At 43.2% G+C, this 17,701-nt stretch overlaps 2 protein-coding genes and 1 non-coding gene across 12 annotated transcripts in view; 1 reads left to right on the forward strand and 2 right to left on the reverse strand.

Moving 5' to 3' along the window:
• Window positions 1-396: 396 nt before the first annotated feature.
• rps3a (ribosomal protein S3A) lies at window positions 397-4,652 on the reverse strand. Its single transcript, XM_035426339.1, has 6 exons — window positions 4,498-4,652; window positions 3,303-3,406; window positions 2,529-2,716; window positions 1,874-2,082; window positions 1,063-1,172; window positions 397-574 (listed from the first exon to the last, which is right to left on the reverse strand). Exons 1-6 carry the CDS (start codon window positions 4,557-4,559, stop codon window positions 444-446), a joined length of 804 nt encoding a protein of 267 aa, XP_035282230.1. The 5' UTR covers window positions 4,560-4,652; the 3' UTR covers window positions 397-443.
• On the reverse strand, window positions 2,817-2,884 carry LOC118232669. The gene has a single exon (XR_004766372.1). It is a non-coding gene; the product is annotated as a small nucleolar RNA SNORD73 (small nucleolar RNA).
• A 2,659-nt stretch (window positions 4,653-7,311) lies between the features above and the next one.
• LOC118232272 (lipopolysaccharide-responsive and beige-like anchor protein) overlaps window positions 7,312-17,701 on the forward strand; it is a 208,635-nt gene continuing 198,245 nt past the window's right edge. For all 10 annotated transcript variants that reach the window (XM_035427121.1, XM_035427123.1, XM_035427122.1 and 7 more), the window contains exon 1: window positions 7,312-8,401. In XM_035427121.1, coding sequence (XP_035283012.1) covers window positions 8,207-8,401 — 195 coding nt within the window. In that variant the 5' untranslated portion in view covers window positions 7,312-8,206. The remainder of the gene's footprint in view (window positions 8,402-17,701) is intronic.

Raw genomic sequence — 17,701 nt, forward strand, 5'->3', positions numbered from 1 at the left:
CACAGGGTTAAGGATACTTTCGTAGAGAAAGGAACACTGATGGCCATCAGTCATGATCAGTTTTACAAACCACATCATGTACCAAAAATTGACAGCAGCATACCTCTCAAATTTACATTGTAAACCTCAGCCGATACCTTAGAACAACACTTTCAAACAAACTTCCAGAGACGTACACTAAAGCAGTCTCAGGCCAGGAGCAAGTTAAGCAGTCACTGAGGGTGACCTTTCCCATGAACCTTGCTGAACCATTTAATTTGAAGCCCCCCGCAGCAGGTGGAGCACATGACCAATACATCCGACTGACACCATTTTCGTTAAACCCTTCCTCCTCACCACCCATTAAAATGGTGCGAGACTCCTCCTTGTAGACAATGAATTCAAACGGACAACATCCAGATTTACACTTGTGTTTATTGAACGTTTTGGCCAGTACGCCGGTCTCAGACGGTTTCCTGGATGGGAGGCTCGTAGCCGTCGGCCCTCTCCACCTTGGCGCCGGTGTCGTCCCCGGCAGGCTTCGCCGCGGTGCTGCTGCCGCCGCCCTCGCCGTGGAGCTCCATCAGCTTGCCCACTGTAACCAGGCAGAGCGGGTCAGCGCGGGGCCTCCCAATGCAGGCTGCGGGCTTGACCGCTGCGTTACCGAGCAACGGCTCTTTACCCACGTCTGCATATATACCAGTTACACCTGAAACGGTGGCCCTCACAGAATCCTGATGTACTGTAACCTTCTGCTAAAGCAGTGCTGCCCGTCCCGTAGATTTTCACTTCATCCCTAACCAAGCATGCATCGATCAACAATTAGGCCGTGTCCGAAACCACTTACTTTCCTATTATTAAGTATACAGGTTGCATACAAGATGTATACAGCTTGTATACTCAATAGTAGGCAAGTAAGCAATTTCTGACACAGCCCTTGACACCTCGCAGAGCCAATTAGTAGAACCAGGCATGTCAAATTAGGGTTGAAATAAACTACAGGAAGGGAGATCTCAAGGAACAGGGTTGGGCATTACATACTTAGCATGCAACACAGTGTAGTATAGTTTCAATTGGGCTTACACTCAAACTTGGGCTTTTTCAGCATCTTGACCTTCCTAACGAACACATCATGCAGGGGGTAGATGGACTGACAGGCCTTCTCAATGTCCTTGCCCACACTGTCAGGGATCCTGTAAATAAAAAATTTAAAAAACCAACAAAGATACTTATCAACCAATGGGAGAAATTTTAGTCAAGGTATACAATTAATCAGTTTCTGGGAAGAATCTGTTAATCTCATACAGCAATCACTGTTCATTTGAGACCAAAACTTCTAGGTGTATGTTGAAATTACACCACACTTCCAAGCAAATGCATCTGCGACACCACAAATCTTATGCTGACCACAAATAGTGTCCAGACAGCAGTTTTAACTTGGAATGAAAATAAGTATGTTCACCAGATTAAGCAGAAAAGGAAATGTCAAGTCAACAGTAAGATTTTGAGAAAGGAATGTGCATCTGTGCTACAGTGCTATGGGACAAACAGACATGCAGGTTCTGAGGTGGAATACAACTCATGTACCGCTGAGCAGAACAGCTTCATAAAATATACAGCAATGTCAAATGAGCAAAAAAAAATCATTGGATTGTCAAATTTGAGCTACACAAGTCACCCTAGTTTATGGGCATCAACACAAATGCGGTGTAATATACCTACCAAAAACTTTAAAATTAAGCCACTAGCTCAAACCAAACAGATCTTAAAGGCAAGGCTGAACCAACACATGATGGCCAACTAGAACTCCCCTCCCACTTCCATCATGACCCCTCCCCCACTTCCATCATGGCCGGATGGTATTGTACACAAACGGAAAGCGCAGGCAACGTACAGTTTGTTGACAACTTCCTTCAGGTCATTGGTCTGCACCTCGCGGGTCATGATCTCCATCATCTTCTTGCGGATCTGACGGACTTGCTGGTGCTGGGCGTAGGAGGTCTTCCTGATCTGGTTGGTGCGTTTCTTGGTGAAACCCACGCAGAAGAGGCGGAGCAGGTAACCGTCCGTGGTCTTGACATCAACGTGGGCCTCAATCATGGTCTGTAGGAGAGGTGCGTTGTGGGATTTACTTTGTGTGTGTGTAGCAACTACATTTAGATAGACCAATCACTAAATGTTTGTGTTGTTACATGACCACCTTTTAATTAATATGCTTGGTGTTATTTCAACTGCCATGTTCTCATACATATTTATAGTTAACCATATTAATAAAAATGGCCTTAAAATCTCACCTGAATAAACAGTATGTACATTTACTTTTGTTCCTCCCGCACAGCCATCAAAAATTACTAATTTTACTGCACATTGCATCAAATATTCTTCCAAAAATGATTCGTTTGATGGCACAAGGTCCATTTACAGAACCAAGAACTTCAATTAGTGAATTTGCAGCCCTTCAACTCTCCAGATGATCTCCATTTATGCAGATCAGTGCATAGACTACTTATCACTGTTTCTTCCTTCGCTTCTTACACCAAGAGCCTTACCTGCCATTTCTTGACCATGGAGCACATTTTGTCACGGGTCAGGTCCATGCCGTGGAAGTTGGTCAGGCAGTTCTTGCCCTGGACGTCCTCGGTGATCAGCTTGAACTTGCGGAAGGCCACCTCGTCGTTCTGCAGGTCTGCGAGGCTCACTTCGAACACGCGGCCCTTCAGACCGTCGGAGGCGATTTCTGGGAACGCGCAAGGGGGGGGGGGGGGGGGGGGGGGGGGGGGGGGAGCGTTAGCCGCGCGGCCGAGGCGTCTCAGCACCCTAGCCGCCGCCGTTCCGGAAACATCAGATGATCTCATTCTAATCACAGTTCGTTCATTTGGGACCGAAACTGCTATCATCATACATTTCCGGATTAAAAAGCAAACTGGGCCATCGTCAGAATATAAATCATGTACTGGTAAAAAAAAAAAGTCAAGCCAGGCATAAAGTTGGCTTGTTGAATAAAATAGGCCAGGGAACTCCCCCAAGGCAAGGATGTCAAACTCCAGTCCTAGATGGCCACAGTGTCTGCTGGAATTTTGTAGTCTCCTTTCAATCAGTAGCCAATTAAGGCCTAGCAATCGAAGGGTGGGGACCTTTTAGCCAAATGTTTTAAATCAAGCAATTAAGCACTGAAGCATAAAACCAGTCTGCACTGTCTCTCCAGGTTTCCAGTTTGATCCCAGGGTCTATGGGAATCTGTGGTGGATGTATGCTCTGTTCAGTAACAATTTGGCCTTCAAGACCACGGGCACAAATTATGTGCAAATTAAAGTCAGACTTACTGGTTCCCTGCGTCCTGGTGACCAATGTCTTGCCCAGGTTGCGGATATTGAACATGGCAGGTGCCTTGACATCATACCAGTCCTTCTTGGAGAAAGGGTCCACGCTGTAGGTGAGAGAATTTGGGTGGTTGGCATACCAGGAACATGAGTTTCAAACTCAAGTCCCAGAGGGTCACGTGTCTGCAGGTATTTGTAGTTTACTTTCAAGTAGCAACTAATCAAGGCCTTGAGCCAAACAATCACTTAATGATGCTGCTGAAACTCACAGAAAACCAGAGACGCCACAGTACGCTCTGATACCTGTAGTTTAGAAGATGTTGACATGTAGGATAAAATTTGTTTTCTGAACAATCGACAGGCCGTCAAACGGTTCTGAACGGTTCAGCACCACGCGTAGGCACGTCAACGCAAACCGGGAAACACTTCGCTAAATTAAGGTAAAGTCAAAATGGCTAGTCTGCGGAGAAGCTACAGCGTACGTAAGAGCAAGAACATTATATTAAAAACGAGGGTTGGCTAGCGAAACACTTAATAGCATGCCGTTAATATTTTCTATACATCTCTGCTGTACATACTTTCAGCTCGCAAAGTTTCAGCAACCAACATGAAAAGCGAAGGTTGACACGGGATAGCCATTATAGACGATACCTTAGCTAGATTTGATCGAAGGCGACAAACCGGTGTTCTAGCCACGAGACGAGACCACTTAATGGCAAACCAGTAACAACCAAATATACTGGTAAATCGGTCGCAGAAACCCTCCTGTATGCAATCACCGAGGTGAAAAGTAGCCCACTGTCGATATACGGTCTCTCGTTCGCAACGTCCACAGCTATATCATATGCGTAAAACCAGCCGTACAGGCCCAGGCATGGTCATAATTAGCAAGAAGTTCTAACGTTGCCTGGCTAACTAATTATACAGATAACGGTACCAAATGATGTGGTGCCTCATATTGCAACTTGGGCGATAAAACATTTGACAAAAACGATGCCAGGCAACTTGGAAATAATTTAAAACCCTGTAGCTAACCTGTTCCTAACTAACCTCGAACGGCGCGTACAGACAAGGGACGTACGAGTCGACTACATCCCATCAATATCATCATCATCCTTAACTTTTTTTAACTGGTAGCCCCGAATGTACACTAAAATGTATAAGCTAATTTGTTCAAGAAATGCATTGTGCAACTTACATCTTCTTTTTGGCACCCTTTTTGCCTCCTTTCGTCAGCCTCTTATTCTTGCCGACTGCCATGTTGGACACGGAAAGTGGAAAAGGAAGAGATCTTCGTTACCGCGAGAGTTATTACTCCGTGAACCTCGCTTTCACATCTCGCGCGATTTTCTCGCGCCCCCTACTGATTGTTGACAGCATCAGCTGTCATTACTACACTACTGCAAATGTTCATGTTGTAGCAACACTTATTTCAGGTAAGTTGTGCAAACAATTTTTGTTTGCTATTCACTTCTCTTCACGTTGATGCATCACTCTTCGGAGGAGATCTCTTTTTAGCACTGCACAAATTAAAGTCAGTCTTACTGGCTTCCCTTAATCATATTATGTTGAAATTTTGTTCTTTAAAGAAGGGGATCAATTTGGTTTCATGTCTTTAGCTGAAATTGGACAGGAGTTTACACTGAAATTTCCAGTCGCTGGTGTAGCACCAACAAGAAGTCAACCAATGCCAAATTCACTCATTGGCCAGTTGGAATACTCATCATGAACGTGCTATGGGGAGACATAGCTCAGGAGGTAAGAGCGATTGTCTGGCAGTCGGAGGGTTGCTGATTCAAACCCCGCCCTGGGCATGTCGAAGTGTCCTTGAGCAAGACACCTAACCCCTAACTGCTCTGGCGAATGAGAGGCATCAATTGTAAAGCGCTTTGGATAAAAGCGCTCTATAAATGCAGTCCATTTACCATGCTAGGTTCATAAAAACCAACCTAAGTCAGGTGATTAAAAGGTAGCAAATGGAAAAGTTGGAGGAAGGAGACAAACAAAACAAGCAAATAATAGGCCACACACTTGCTGTGTTTGCCCCTCTAATTAAATAACTGTAAATAACTGGACAGTAGCACCATACCACAAAGATAAAGTCTCTGTTATCACAAGAACAATTATATTTCAATTAAAATGCACTTTCATTATGGCATTCCAATAGGTATTAACAGTCTAATAAGGAGGTAGTGGTAGTACTGTGCTGGGAACACCATCCAAGTAGGTTAAATTAGCCCAGTTCAAGGCAGTAAAGGCAGTAAAGTGTATGTAGGCAGCAATATCCTCACGAGGACCAGTCTACTAATATCCCCAGTGAACAAGATTGCAGTCTGGAATTAAAACATTGGCTTCTTGTAGGCATTCACTTTCCATTGTTTGATATATCTTTCACCAACTGATAAAGTCCTGTCTTCTTCATCACAACACATTGGTCTGTTTTTGCATTTATTATCCTTTCCTCACCTTGCCTGTGAAATGTTGGCCAATTTGTATGCAGAAGACACCAGATATGTCCTCATCCCACTGTTATGCAATGGAACCTAAGTCATATGCAGGTCTCTTTGGATTCTCATAATGCATGCTGGGTAACATTATACTTGCATATTTTTTCCTTTGATTGATTATTAAAAGATTTATCAGTCTCCTCTTTCTGAGTTGGTGGTTATTAATTTTACCAAAGAAATATTTTACTATAAGAATTGGAATATTGGTCTCATTTACATGATATTCTTTCATTTGGTTCATGCATACACAAAGCAATGCTGCTTTAGAGAAATTGCATACAGAGAAATGTTTAATTAGCATAACATAAATGTCATAACATCACATATATTGGAACATATCTGGCTAAACATCAGTGAATTACCAGAACTTATTATAGCTATAGGATATAATTTCCTATTACCTTGTTTAATTCCACTACCACACATTAGCCTGTAAGTATTGTGGACTGAGAAGGCAATAGTGTGGCTCATTTATTTATTATTTACACACTATGGCTCACTTGGATCCACACTCAGCTCCATATGTTTAAGGTTCAATGTTAAATTTTTTTTTGTCCTGCTTTCTTTAAAGCTTTTATTGCAGTGGTGATAAATAAATAAGAATCTAATTCTAGGTCATTGATTCCATGGTGAATCTCAGGGCTGTATAACTGTATATCCAGTGAAGTTGGTTGTCTTGACATCAGTTTCCAATGAGACCTCTGTTACAGCACAAGCTGTGGCTTAGGCAGCACCGAGAGCCATATCAAAATCAGCCACAGTCATTCCTTCTTCAGTTGTTTAAAGTACAGTAGCAAACCATGCTGTATATCAGTTTATAAAAAATTAGTTAAAAAAAATAGATTTCACTGCACTAATTAACAGTTATGCTCTGTTGAATCTGAACTACAGATCAGTTACATGTGTGTCTATTATATTTTGAATATATAACAATGTATTTACTGTATCGAGGCTTGGGATTGAAAAATACCAGAAGTGGATAATAAAGACATGTAAAATATGGGACAAGTGTAGATAAAAAATAAACTTAAATTATGCATCTTTATAGATAGTCAAAATGATGTATTTCTTAATGTACAAAAGTTTGCTGACTGTAACAATAAAACTTATATATGAATAGATGTATCCAGGTTTAGCTCACTCTTTAGAGGTGGTATGTTCAATAAAACAAGTATTTTTGTTTACAGAAATAAAATGGGACATTAAGAGATACTGCTTGTGTTGTTTTGAACAGAACAACCATGTAAAAAGCACGTCATCTGGTTGTTTAAATAACTTTTGCATAAGGCGTACTCCGTGCACAATAGAAGCCGGACGATGAATCATGAATAATAATATTTTTAAAAATGAGAGGAACATTCTGATATTTTTGAATGGGTTTCGGTATTATTATTTCTTTACTAGCTTCATTGGACGAGCCATGAACGAGGTCAGTGACTTTACCTTGGGCACACCTGTCTACCGTTTCGGAGTATTCTATCCTCACTGCGCATGCTCTACTTGCTCAAGGGATAACACTGTCATGGCGGAGACTAGCAAAAGCAGGATGTGAATAGGAAGAGGTGACGCCGAGTGTGCTTTTAAACAGAAATTTAAATTGGTGAAGTGGCGCATAGACAACTTTGAGCCACCACTCGTTGTCTGGCAAGCACTGCTTAGGTGCAATCGGACTTTTGTTTCGGGCTGTCCTTGTTTTGGACTTTCCCACCTAGCTAGCTAGCGAGCTAGATACGCTGGATGGATATAGACTGTACGCTCATTTTACCTGTCAGATCACAGCAAGCTAGCTCTCTAGCTAGCTAGCTGTTACACCAGGAAGCTAGTGGCGCTGCTACGAGAGTAGCTGATATTCAAAAAAAGGAAAAGTCGCAGTTGTGTGTCTCATTTTTATCAAGGGGCAAGAAAAGACTTTATCCTTATCAGGTGTAAGATTGTTGGCTCGGTTTTGCTATATTTTGCACAACTGGCTTGCAAGCTGCCTTGGAATAACTAGCTAGCCAACTAAGATTTTTATCTTTCAACTTCAAGTTTCATAGTAGGAGGTGCACATTTAACGCAGGGCTTGGACTGAGAAGACCGAATAGTAGCTAGCTAGTTAGCTAGCTGTTTGGCTAACTCTCATGTTGGCGTTTTGGAGACTGGAAAGTGAGAGTCTAGCTACTGTACTACTGCCATCATGGTGGAATTACAGTAGCTAGTCTACTAACAAGAAGAGAAGGGTCAAGAATATCTACTTTACTTTTTTGGATTGACAGGAAAACATATCTTGTGCATTTATCAATTGGAGAATAAAATACAGGCGGGGATCGTTATTTTCCCGTCAACTCTTCGGATCCACGTCCTAGCCTGTTTCACAAGTGCCTTACAGGTGTGGACGCCACCTCGTCTTTTCGGTTTGAAATGGCCAGCGAGGAGGTACCGGCTCTTGGACCAGCGGCAGGTGATGGGGTAGAGAAAGAAGACGGAACTGCGGCGTTGCCCTTGAATCCTGGAATTCCTATTCGGGGTATTCGGATGAAATTTGCCGTGCTTGGTGGTCTGGTGGAAGTTGGAGAAGTTTCCAACAGAGATATTGTGGAGACGGTGTTCAATCTGGTAAGAAGATTAACTTCATTGCTACTTTAAATAGACATTACTTTCAAGGTTGCATTGTCAACCAGCCAGTACATTTGAATGAACAAAAAAGTTTAAAGCGCGAAAACAATAAAGCTCACAAAATACATTTTTCCGTGCTAAACGACGAGTATATTATAGGATTGTGATTTCATTGCTGTATAACGTTAGCCTTTGTAATTGTTAACGTTAGCTGCAGCCTCAGTGCATTTCTCATTCAGCAGCTGGTCAATGACATTCAGTTTCCAAGAACAGAAAGCTAACGTTAGCAGCCATCTAACCTAGTTAGCTACCTACACAATTTAGTTGGCGCTAAATATATTTTAACACTGATCATTTTCACAGTATTAGAAATTATCTTGATGACTTAACGTCAGAAGGATTATGATTGTACTTAATGAGGAAATCGGTTATCTGAAGAAAATGAATGCATAAATATTTTGCAGAGTACTTAATCGTTTTTACGCTTATTCGGTGCATAAGTACTCATGCATTAAAGGCGTTCGATGAAGGAATATTTAATTTGGTCGATAATGTCCTTTCAGTTGCCACAAATATCTGCTCCTTGAAAACTACGGCTGCAGCGTGCATGTTCTAATTTCTGACGCTGTCCCTAAGACGTTAAACAAAGAACTGTGCTTCACGGGTGAGAGAATGTGAAATATTCAGAGAAAACCAGAAAAGGAAAATGTCGAATACTATTCTGGTGGAGACACCTGTTGTGGTATAAAAAGATCCAGGGCTTAGTAATCACTCTGCTGTAGTAGCAATAAACGTTGATTTGTCATGTACCCAGGGAATGAAGAGTCTGCCTTGGATTAATTCGTCCGGGACTATAGCAACAAATCAGGTTGAAATTAAAGCTGTTTTATTTCACTGTTCAGGTTAAGGGAGGCGAGGCATACATGTTACAGTACTCCTGAATGTGTGGAAAGGTTTTCTTCAGTACAGGTATCTTGTTTTTGAAATAAATAAATAAAAAGTTTGCCAGCAGTCTCCAAGTTTCACATTTTTATAGGAGGATGGGGGCTTCTTTCAGTGATACAATAAAGGCGATTCTTGTGTCAGGTTTCATTTCCCCGTGGTCGTTGAAGATCAGCCCTTATTTTGGAGGTCAGGAGTGGGGGGATTTCGGACTGTCTCCCCGAATGAATGAAGCGAAGGAGGAAGTGAAACTACACCTCGCGGTACGGGAGAGGGCACAGAAGATAGATAGCAGCGCAATCTGCTGCGTCACTGCTGCCACACAATGGCCCTCAGTGACAGAGGGGAGGCATCCCAGGTGGCCGCAGCCAACCTTCCTGCGCTCCGGGATTGGAAGATGATGCCTTTCTGCTGCTACCGTAGCCGCAAATAACATTACACAGCGACACAGGCCGGCTTTAGTCTGCGCAGCGCATGTAATTTCTCTGTAATGTTGCGCGGTAGCCCCCTGTTTGGTCACTGCGTTGCAAAATGTTTGCAAAACCATAATGAATTAATGAATTGTTTATGCTACTATTTTTTTTAATCATGTCAGTAGCTTCTGACCGTTCACTTCTTTTTTTTATTAAGTAGTGTAGGATGTACACATTGTAATTGTATTGCTCTGACTTGTATTTGAAGTTAAGAGAAGTGGTTGTAAGAAAATAAATTAGTGGATATATACGATATTGTCATGATGTATCTAAAGCCATTTCTCATGTCTGCAAAGAAGTTAAGTTCATTTAAAAAGGTTCAGTGACGGCGTTTAGCGTTTCGCGCTCTTTATGGATGCCCTCCCTTCGTGCGGCACATTGCAGTGATTTATCATAGCCGTGGGTGTGCGGCTCCTCTCCAGGAGTGGCTAATTTGCAGTCGCTTGATGGATGGCTGGCATTCGTGGTGATTGGTCAAAGCCAAAATAATGTTCTTCTGCTGAGTGCCTCAGAATAACGAGCCTCATCTGCAGAGGGGGAAGTTTGATGTGATGTGCAGGCATGGGGACAGAGCGGGGATGGAGCTCCGAACTGGGCGCGTGCCTGCGCCCTGCTATTTGTTCCCCTGCGGTCGCATCATGCCGTTTTGGCCGCAGACGCGATGGCCAAATTAGCATCTTCAACCCCCCCTCCCCTTATGGATGGTCGCTGCCTGTCCCCATTCATTCTGGTGCTTATTAAGCGCGCAACCCCATGTCTTGTTAGCTTCCTCTCGGTAATCTGTTGGTTTAGATGGCTCTCAGGCTTCAGTTGTTAGGCATACTGGAAACGCTGGAGTTTGCGGTTAAATTCCACTTGTATTCTTCCACCAAGAAAAGGTAAATGTCAAAGCAGGTAGTTGGCATCTTCCTAGCTCTTTCATGTTTCTATATTCTGACATTAGATTAGCTGAGAATGTGGAGCTTCACATTCTCTCATTTCTCATTCTGGGATATTGAACAAATCAAATATCAGGCCTATGAGTGGATACAAGTTGAGTTGACACATGGCTTTTATATTTGCCATGTGCCATAGGACGGAGTGTGGCACAGTGGGTAAGGAACTGCGCTTGTAACCGAAAGGTCGCAGGTTCGATTCCCGGGTAAGGACACTGCCGTTGTACCCTTGAGCAAGGTACTTAACCTAAATTGCTTCAGTATATATCCAGCTGTATAAATGGATACAATGTAAAATGCTATGTAAAAAAAAAAGTTTGTGTAAGTCGCTCTGGATAAGAGCGTCTGCTAAATGCCTGTAATGTAATGTAATGTAATATTTTTGGTGAGGAAGGTGTTAAATAATTCCTCTTTGTGCTCTGTAATATTTGCATAGGCAGTTAAAGAAGCAATTTCATGTGTTGCCAATTTATCCCTTGCAGGCTCATGAATATTTTAATCTGAATCCAGTCTTTCACCCTGGTAACAGAGAAGGACAGGTGTATGTAATTCGACCCCCATGTCTTTTTCAGGTGGATTCTGAATTCTGTACCTTTGTGGCGTTAAGCAGCAATTAAACCTTATGTTTGACAGCATTATGTAGCCCATTTATTTTAGTGCCCTTATGCCATACCTGCCTGCCATAAAACTGCTCTTTAATTTCTGAAACAGAGAGCACTATAATCTAAAATGTGACCGGTGTGTCATCGATTCATTCTGCTTCTTCCTTCAAAGTGGATATCCTCCTCTCCATTTGCAGCATTACCTTACATTTGTTTCTTTTTAAATGTTTCAGGAAACCTATTTCAGATTGTGAATTTCTACCTGAATGTAATTTGTAGATAAAATAATTGGTCTGGTCTGGTACACAGTTGATAAGAAAGAAGAAAAAAAAAACACGAAGAAACAATTTATTATTATTATGACACCACTTTGTTTGCTTACAAGTATTGTTCACGGTTAATTTGTAATGAAGCCCTTTTCAAAGTTTTATTCAGACAGGGCGAATACAGAGAGGGTAACAGATAGAGAAGGGGTGACCACTCAGCAGGCACCATGGTGGGGCGAACCCACGCCCGAGCGACTTCGGTGTCGAACCCCTGCCCGCCTGACTCCGGAGTTGACCCCCCGGCCACCCGCCCCCGGAGTCGAACCCCCACACGGACGACTCCGGACTGGACCCCCCCACCCGCCTGCCCACCCACCCACACGCCCCCCCCCCCCCCCCTCCACACACACAGCTCGAGGGTCAGCAGTCTGCTGACCTGCTTCACCCACTTCAGCTGTAATTAAGGTTTACACATTAGTATGAGTTCAGTGGTACCTGGAGCCTGTTACTTATTTAATGAGCTAGTGGGCATTTGTACAGTCTCTCCATATTCCGTGGAAAGGTTTTTTTCTTCTGTCCTTCGTTACTCCTTTCAGTGCCATCTTTCTTTAATAAATAGAGACGTCACCATTTTGCTCTGTTGACTTAGTGCCAGTCTTTAATTATCTTTTCATTTTTCGCTGTTCATCTCTGTAAAGCAAATATTTAACCAGCAGAGACACCGGTGGCCAGTAAGTGGGTTCTGTGATACGGCTGTCTACAGGTCAGCGAGTCAGATGTGACTGATGGTAGATTGTAGTGCAAGATTATAGATGAATGCTTCTGGCTACGTTCCATCTGGCCCTTCTAAATTTGTTGCCGAAATGAATTTGAAAAGAGTCGGCTAATGACATGACAGAAGGAGTGGGAGGTTCGGCCTAAATTGAGATATCGCTAACATCCAAAACGACGGTTTGGCGATCAGCATAATTATAAGTTCAGTTTATTGGCATGTTTATCTCACTACTAAACTAACAGGGAAGCCATTGTTTCTCATCTGTTGTACCTATTTAATATTTGGAAAGGATACTATCTATCTGCCGTACAACCCAAAAACAAACATAATGTGAAACTACAATTATAGAGCCCTTCAAAGGAAGATTTGTATACATGTTTATACCAGTGTTTATAAAGCAGTTTGTTTGTGGTTGGCTTATGGTCTGTTATGTGACAACAATAGGCAAACTAGCCTAAATGTACATGATTAGCTCAAGGGTACTTGGAACAAAAAGTATGCTATTTTTAGTCAGCTAGTTACATTGCATGTTCCTCCAGTGACTGCATCTTGTTAAAATGTCAACAAAGGGCGTTTATTTTTGTGCTGCGTCTTCCTGCTTTGCAGAAAACGGTGAACTACCACCACAGTCTGGATCAGTTTTTTCCAGACTGGTGCTGCGGGCGCACCATTTATGCTAATTGTCATTGCAGCTGAGTTCTTCATTGATTTGGCCTGATTGAGTCGTTAATTGAATACCAATCTGTATTATACAACTTGTGCTGTGAGTTTTCTGTTACAGAAGGACTGTTGTTTGCTCTAACTGACAAATACAAATAAAGGGGCTTCTGTTAAATATTTCTCTTAATTTGAACCCTTAATACAGACCACCATTCATGTTTGATTAAAAGCAATTGATTTGGTGTTTTGTGAGACTGAGAAAGCAATTAAGCAACTAATTGTATGTAAAAGAGATAGTTGCGCATATGAAAAAAAATTGTTTGCGAATCATTAGTTTACAAAACAACCCAAGTGATTTCCTAGCTAGCTATGAGCATAGCCTGCTCGTAAAACAAAAACCATATATATTTGCATATATTTTTTACATAATATGAATTATTATGTATAAAGCTTGCATTTTTAAAACATTATTTTATGTAATGGGGCTGGTCCAATTTATTGATTTTTTTTTTTCCTTTTTGTGAAACTTGACTTCTGTTTTGTTCTCCTTTGTTTACCATCACTGACTGTGATTTCAAAACATGGTTTGTTTTCTCTCACTTGGTGATTTTTGGACAACGGGGGCTACCATCATTGACCTGCCACAACGTCACTTGATGCATTTTTGTTCGGACACACTGTGTGAAAATCTTGGTTGTTATGGGTCTTAACTGTCACAGACAAGGCTTCTGGCCTGGAAGCAGCGTGACATTAAGTTAGGCCGCTGGAATTCCCGGCTGACACAAAATGTTCTCATAATGTTACTGAAATGTTTAATCAATGTTATAACATTGTGAGAACGTTTTGTGTTAGCTGGAAAGGCTTTGCTCCGGTTTTACCCCAGAATGCAGTCCTTTGTGTTTACATTGTCACCACCACTATTTACGTTAGCTGTTGTAAGTCCAGGCATAAACAAACACCTCACATGGCTTTGCGCCAATGCATCTTTTGTTTGTGCGTTCTGTGGGGTAAAAATAAGTCATTTGCTTTCTTGAAAACACACCAGAATGAGAGTAAACATTTAGCTTGGTGTATCTTTAGAGAAGGAAACATCTCTGCTACCCAGCAATGTGTTTGGCAGTAAATCTGTTGTTGTAAAAACAAAGGAAACGAGATACTATAACATCTCAATTCACATATATAAATAAATTGTCTGAAAACAGATGAGTTCTGTCCAAGTCGTTTATGAATATGTTGGTATAGCAGTCATCAGACTTGGGCTGTGTACTGTTGATGCACTGCTGGAACAAAGTTAGAATCTGTGTGAAACGAGAGGCAAGAATGTCTTATCTTTCAGGGCGAGGAGAAAACAAGAAAGGCCTTGTCTTTTACAGAATGCCCGGAGCACAGACATACTATGTACTCACTGTAGCCTGTCATGAGATGGAAAACAAACCACCTTCAGCAAAACTGAATCGGGAACTGAAATGCAAGGACGGTGAGCCGCCAGAGTTTGAGCCTTACCGCGAGGTCGGTTTGAGTGCATAACCTCACAGCATTCTAGTTATCTTTCACATTGCCAGTGTTTCCCTAATGGAAGGTTGGTAGCACAAATAAAAGCACTCAGCCGTCAAGGAAACATCGATCATTTGAAAAACGGGCTCGATTCATCATGGACGCCCTCCCCTTTGAGGATGTATAGTTCTGATGTCAAAGCGACACTCTGTTTTCTTATATTTGCACTGCCTCGTCCTACGCACGGACCAACATTAGCGTTTGATGATAAAGTGGCTTATAGGATTCTGCAGATGTATTTTTTGCACCAATCGCCTATATTTCCGTTACAGGCCTTCACGTTGAGAGTCTTTTGATGAAGGATAAATCCAGACACCGCGGTGTCTGTTTTCTGCTTAGCTTTTATGCCGAAGCTTTATTTAGCTAGCGTCAGATCAGATAATGCCCTCGCAGGACTTTCAGAGCCGTGCTGCTGACGGACATGTGTCCAGCACCGGAGGGTCGAGTGTCCTTCGCCAGAGCGGCGATTTTCAAGAGCGCCGCGCGCCCGTAATCCGGTCGAGCGCGGGTCAAGGTTCACGTTCGCGGCTGCTCTTCACTTTAGCTGTGGCGTGGCTACAGAACGGGAGGCGCCGCGGATCGCAGCCAAGGACCGAGGAGGGGGGGAAAAGTAGGCCGGCGTTCTCAGAGGCTTTTGACCGTTAACACTCCATCATTATCTTTACCAGTTGCACAGTGAACATAACCCCGATGAAAGGCGAAGTGATGGAGGGGTTTTTAAGTGCTTCTGGGCTGAAGAGGTTTTGGGCACCCGGAGGGGGGGGGGGGGGGAGGCTCTCGAAACAAATCGACTCGACTTGCGAAGGAGTCTGGAAGTCAGACCCGATTCGCTTGAAAATTATTCGCTGCTGTCTGAAGTCCACCTGCCTTCAGAACCGTGCTTTTAGATGCGCTTTAGAATTCGTGCTGGCATTATGACTAGAATTAGACAGTCCATATTGGTTCAGGCTTTGCTGTTTAAAAACACACCAAAGCAAACAATGCAGCTTCTGTTCATTATTCTGCATATATTAACTGTGACTAATTTAAATGATACAGTATACACGCTGAACAATGAACAGAAGTCTCCTTTCTCATCGCATTTAAATATTGTTAATGTCAGGAGAGCGGGAAGATTTCCCTGTGAAGTAAAAAGGACTCTCTCGGTGAGCCTTGCATTAAATCCCCCATAAAGTCTGCCTCACGGGGGACCAATTTGTGCCACCGAAGAACAATTCGGCGGGACCGTTTCTTTTAACTTCCGCTCGCTTCGGCTTCGTTTAATGAATTCGACGTCCCCGCCGCCCGTTCGCCGGAGGAGTAATTGTGCGCCCTGGCACTTGAGTTCTGCTGACTTCTGCTGACTTCTGCAGAGCTAACAATGGCGTCAGTGGGATTGCGCTCTGCCCAGAGCCTCCCTCAGGAGGCCGGGCGACGCTCAGAGCTCCGCCGCGAAGTCATTCTCGGCCGCGGCGCCTGCGATTGGCTCGGGCCCTGTCCGTGTGACCATGTGACAGCTGTGTTCTCCAGACATATGAGCGTGGTGGTGTTTTTGTTTTTTTCTGCTGTTACCAGAATACAAATGTGCTGTTGGGTTGTGTGACGAGGGCAGCTTCATTAAAGTAATGTAGAAAGAAGGTTTGTGTGAAAGCCAGTTAAAGAAGCCGCATAAATTAAGGTCCTTAATTATGTGTTGCCGTATATTGGACTGGCCTGGAATATGAAGGGCTTTTGAAAGGCAACTTACATAGGCTGTGTATCCTTGAATAGGCCTATGTAATTCAAATTCTGTTTCTTTGTAATGAAAATGCGTCCTAATGTATTGCAGGAGTCAGAAATTTTGGATGAGAAAATGTCAGCACGGGCATACGCAGCATTAGCAGAAGCCTGAATTAAAAGCAAGAAAGGGCGCTAAACGCGCGCATTAGCATGCAGCCTCGCGCCTCACCCTTCCGCGTTAGCCACGCGGCGCGTCGCGGCCCCGTTCCGCGGCTCTGAATTCTGAGTGTGGCACGCGGAGGCGAGTCGACGCCTCGTAGGCCAGGCCCGTCAGAGGAGAGCGGGCCGGTTCGACAGTGTCCGAGCGGGTCATCGCTCTCCAGCGGACGCGGGGTCAGGAGGCGCGGGGGCGAAACGAGAGCAGAATGCCGAACCGTCCGAGCCTGTCGGAGAAGCTTGGCGCCGCAGCAGCGAGAACAGGATAAATCTCCGACCGAAATGAATTGCCGAATTGTCAGTTCAGTTGCGCAGTGTAGGCACAGCTATGGCTCTGAAATTAATTTCTGAACCTGCCACTTTAAACTACTCCCAGGATTTAAAAAAATAAGGTGTTGGAGTGTGGACTTTTAATAATTTGCTGTATTTATTTTTTGACTGTCTGAGCACGGACTATGAAGAGGCGCCTGGATTTCAGTTTGCATTAAAATAATTGTTGAGGCAGCCGTGAAATTTCGCCCTCTATTCCTTGTGGAACTGCAGTCTATAATTTAAACCAGTGGGTGCATGTGCCCATTTCTCAACTTTGCAGGATTAGCCTTTTTTCATCAAATATTGCACGGACACAGGCAGTTGTATAGCACTTAGCTTATAAACAACAAACACGATGAAGGGCTATTTTGAAATGGTGTGAACTGACCTTATACAGCTTTCTTTAATGAGCTGGCTACTCTAAAATGGTTTGTCTGCTTCCATATTTTTGGTCTTGTACAGCCTGTTTTGTGTGAGAATACAGGGACGCTAGCTGTAGTCGTGAGAGGAAGTTCCAGCGTTTTAAAGGAGGGAGGTTGTTTACAGGAACCCTGCTCCTCATTAGCTTATCAGAGACCATGTGGTCTTCAACTGCGAAACTTCCAAGTGTTGACAGTGTGAGGGCAGTGGACCATTTCTTCACTGCGTAGGCCGACCATCCTAATATCCACTCATTTCACACCCCATGCATTTTTTGCAAGTTATTTACTGCTTTTTCCTCCAAGCCCAGTGTAAATACAGCCCAGAGTAGAGTATTCACCTCATAGTCTCGGAGAGCTCATATGGACTTACTGTGAGGGAGAAATGTAAAAATTTGATAGCCTTGATGTAAAATAGTTTGGGGGTGACAACATTCCAAATTAGATT

The sequence above is a fragment of the Anguilla anguilla genome, chromosome 7 (genome assembly GCF_013347855.1).
Source record: "Anguilla anguilla isolate fAngAng1 chromosome 7, fAngAng1.pri, whole genome shotgun sequence".
Taxonomy (NCBI): Eukaryota; Metazoa; Chordata; class Actinopteri; order Anguilliformes; family Anguillidae; genus Anguilla; species Anguilla anguilla.